At 48.9% G+C, this 3,998-nt stretch overlaps 1 protein-coding gene across 3 annotated transcripts in view; it reads left to right on the top strand.

The window, feature by feature from the left end:
• Window positions 1–397: 397 nt before the first annotated feature.
• The window catches only part of ZFP62 (ZFP62 zinc finger protein), a 13,644-nt gene continuing 10,043 nt past the window's right edge, over window positions 398–3,998 (top strand). The window contains exon 1 of one of the 3 annotated variants that reach the window (XM_011951715.1): window positions 398–465. Coding sequence is in view for 1 of the 3 variants with exons in the window: in XM_011951714.1 (XP_011807104.1) it covers window position 465 (1 nt within the window). In the remaining 2 variants the exon portion in view is untranslated. Of the gene's footprint in view, window positions 470–3,998 lie in introns of all 3 variants that reach the window. The other 2 variants (XM_011951714.1, XM_011951716.1) reach the window with 2 other exon arrangements.

The raw sequence follows: 3,998 nt of genomic DNA, 5'->3' as shown, positions 1-3,998 counted from the left end.
CCTCCAACCAGCTGGGAAGGCAATGGGTCCCCAGCCCAGCGCTGTCCTGCGCCCCTCCCGGATTCCCCATTTCCCGCCGGGCCCCCCCTTCCAGGAACGTCCCCGCACCCACCTGGCAACTAATCACGTGTTCCGGAACACCTGCAGGTGGGTAGGCAGGTATTTACTTTATTACCTGTGCCCCTCCCCCAGCCCCCCGAAGGTAAAATGCACGGAAACAGGAAGCCCCGCCCACGGTCTCCTGGCCGCGCCCCGAGCGCGCGCCCTGCCGCTGGCAGTCAATAAATAGCCGAGGAAGCCGCTCCGCTCCCTCCCGCCGGCGCGGGCGGCCGGACCATCGAGTCAGTCCTCCAGCGTCCCAGAGAGGGCGCGGAAGTGCCCCAGGGCCGGCGCGGGTTCTTCCGGCCGTGCGGTCCGCGCTTTTGTCCCGCTGGCGGCCGGGCTCCCGTGGCGCCGCCACAGCCAGTACGTGAGTCCGCGGCCGCCCGCGCTCCCGCCCCCGGCCCTCGCCTGCCACGCCCTTCCCTTTTTGGCCGAGTCTTGGCTGCCCCGCGGGTCTCGGGCGGGATCTGGGAGTAAGCATGCCCTCTCCCTGCACAGATCTCAGTAGGCGCGTTCCTGGGGAGCGGAGGGGAGGGGAGGGAGGACTTCGGGCAGGCAGAGGGGTGCAGGGCGCGCCGCTGGAACAGACTGGGCTCCCTTTGGGCCACAACTGCGACTTCTGAACGGACCAGCGTCATGTTAGGTCTGCTCAGTGTTCCGAGAAGGGCCAGGGCCCCGCTCCGGTGTTCCGCAACTATTCATCCCTGTCTTGGATGGGAGGGGATTCCTAAAAATTAGCGCTTCAAAATACCCACCATTTCGTGCTCCCTCTGTAGTTCAGTTTGGTACTCTAGGACTTGAGAGTGATGGCGAGGGCAGAGAGACCTCTAGGGGTGATCTGATTCGACCTTCTCCCCCCCCACACACACCTTTTTGTTTTGATCCGTGAGTGATGATGGTAAGCTCCTGCTGCAGTGTGAATGGAGACTCCGGAGGCGCGTCCTGGCCCTCACCTGGGGAAGCGCACCTGCATCCAGACGGGTGCACTGGGAGGAGGCGACCTGCCGCGGGTTCCTGCAAGCAGAAAAGGAGTTAACTAGGGAGGGAGAGGAAAGTCGAGGAGTTTCTTAGACCCAGGGGCACAGCCTGCGGGAACCCGGGCGGGGGACGGAAAAGATCACTGGGGAATGCCAGGGCTGGGTGTGCTGCTCTAAGACGTTTAAAGTAGTTGGCCAGCAGGAGCATTTCTTTGTGAAAGCCCAAGGCTTAAAAAAAAAAAAATGAAATATGTAATACATTCATATGGCTGGGATATTAAAAATGTAAAAAGTTACCAGTGAAAGATTTCCTCCATCCCTCTTAGCTATCTTCCTAGGCCCTACCCTCTTAGGTCATTTGTTCCTTTGTATCTTTTCCGAATTTCTTTCTGCAAGTACTGGCGAATATCACTGGTTAGTGCCCGCTTTTATCACACAGGTGATAGAAATCCTTCTAACCCCTTAATTCTTTCACTTTATCTTACCGGTCTCTACATATCAGAACGCAGAAGTTTTGTTCTGTTTTGTTTTACAGAGCTGTGGTAAGTATTGGATGGGCCATTGTTTGGATGTTCTTGGTGTTCTGTCCTTTCTTAGATCTAGTCGGAGGCATTTGGGTTGTCTCCAATTTTTCGTTATTTCAAACAATGGTATACTCAATACAGTGTATTAGGGCAAGGATTTTTAAAGAAGAAACCTCACAGCCGTTAGAAAATTCTTTTTTTACATTAACTCAACCAGTTATTGGCAGATTGTTACATATGACAAGTCATTATCAAAATCACTGATGTAGAGTGTTTAAAGAACAAATAAGACTTAAGTAGTCCTTCCCTCCTGAGACTTGTCACTCTATTTAGTGTTACACTAGCCTAACAGACTATGTCAGTGACTCCAAGCCAGTCCCTGCCGGGTTTAATTCAGAAAATCAGCCTCCCTTTTAGTATCTCCTTTGCTTACCTGCTCCCTAGAAATCTCTTCTCCACTACTTGGTTTGAGAATGTTCTACTTTAGATTTTTACTTTAAGGAAAAATCAGCTTTCATTCTTATTTCTATATTTAAGCAATAGAACCAACTCACATTAACCATCTACATTCCTAACATTCATAAGACAAATGCAACAATAGCTAGAACACAAACCATATTCTCTTCTCATCTGCATATCACTTCTCTATTCCTTAGTCCCATCTTTCCTTTGCACATTTTCCCCCTCCTAGGTACTCTTTCTTCTGGGTTGATAAGCATTTTGTGGTCACTTTCTCTTGTCTTTTTTCCTTTCTTTGGTCATCTCCAAATCAAATACAGTCTCCAAGAACTTAAGGTATAGAATCCACGCGTGAACCTTGAGGTGGTAAAATTGTCTTGTGGAATATGGTTGGACTCTGCAAATTCAAAGTAGTTCCAGGCTAGTTGCAATCTGCTAATAGGAAGGAATTTTCAGCCAGAGCAGGCCACAGTTCCTGTCTTACAAGTTGTCTAGGCTCTTGAAAAGTGGCTCCTGAGTCTTGGAGGCAGAGACAGCAAGAATTTAGGGCAGGTTCTTACTGTTTGCATTCACTTTTCTAGGCCTTGGCGATAGACCATGAACAAGAAGCACAGAAGTATCCAGAGATTGTTGGTCATATATAGTTTGGAAGGAGTGGATGGCATTCTGTGTCTGACACTTTTGACTGATGTAACCAGGCTGTTAGAGTCATGCTATGTGTTGAAAACTGGTTAGAAAGGGCCTGCCCATTCCGCCTTTAGAACTTTTAAGAAATTCAAAAGTTTCTGGGTCTTTCTATGGATGAACTGTGTTTTGGGGGGAATTCCTTACTTGTGTCATAGGGGACACATGACTTAGCCACCACATCAGTCTTGGTTGGATTATAGTGACTTATTCCTGGAACTCCAGGACTCAGTCCTGTCTCGCCTCAATCCATTCTCCCACTGCAACTAGTATGAGTCATCTTTCTTTTCTTTTTTTGAGACAGAGTCTCGCTGTGTCACCTAGGCTGGAATGCAATGGCGCTATCTTGGCTCACTGCAACCTCCGCCTCCCAGGTTCAGGCGATTCTTGTGCCTCACCCTCCCAAGTCAAGTAGCTGGAACTACTGGTGTGCACCACCACACTTGGCTAATTTTTGTGTTTTTAGTAGAGACAAGGATTCGCCTCCTTGGCCAGGCTGGTCTTCAACTCCTAGCCTCAAGTGATCTGTCTGCCTCAGCCTCCCAAAGTGCTGGGATTACAGGTGTGAGCCACCAAACCTGGCCATTTTTGTGTTTTTAGTAGAGACAAGGATTCGCCTCCTTGGCCAGGCTGGTCTTCAACTCCTAGCCTCAAGTGATCTGTCTGCCTCAGCCTCCAAAGTGCTGAGAGTACAGGTGTGAGCCACTGCACCTTGCCTGATCTTTCTTTTTAAAATTTTTTCTTTTTTTTTTTTTTTTTGAGACAGACATACAGGCGCCCACCACCACACCCAGCTAATTTTCTTTGCTTTTTGTTTGTTTGTTTTAGTAGAGATGGGGTTTGACCATGTTGGCCAGGCTGGTCTCAAACTCCTGACCTCAGGTGACCCGCCTGCCTCAGCCTCCAAAAGTGCTGGGATTATAGGCGTGAGCCACTGTGCCCGGCCTAAAGTTTTTTCTTATGACCTTCCATATACCCATCACTTGGGTTCAGCAATTATCAGGATTCTACTGTTTAACTTTTCCCTTTTTAGTTTTTCTTGATTGAAATATTTTAAAGCAAATTCCAGATACCATGCCATTTCACTCCAGACTTCAGTCTGATTTAAAAAAAAAAAAAAAAAAAAGTCTGGGTGCAGTGGCTCGTACCTGTAATCCCAGCACTTTGGGAGGCTGAGGTGGGCGGATTACGAGGTCAGGAGATCGAGACCATCCTGGCTATTTTTCTTTAATGTCTTCTGGCTTTTCTGTAT

The sequence above is a fragment of the Colobus angolensis genome, unplaced genomic scaffold (assembly GCF_000951035.1).
Source record: "Colobus angolensis palliatus isolate OR3802 unplaced genomic scaffold, Cang.pa_1.0 Scaffold325, whole genome shotgun sequence".
Taxonomy (NCBI): Eukaryota; Metazoa; Chordata; class Mammalia; order Primates; family Cercopithecidae; genus Colobus; species Colobus angolensis.
Note: the sequence above shows the minus strand (reverse complement) of the source record. Positions and strands in the feature narration are given on the sequence as shown.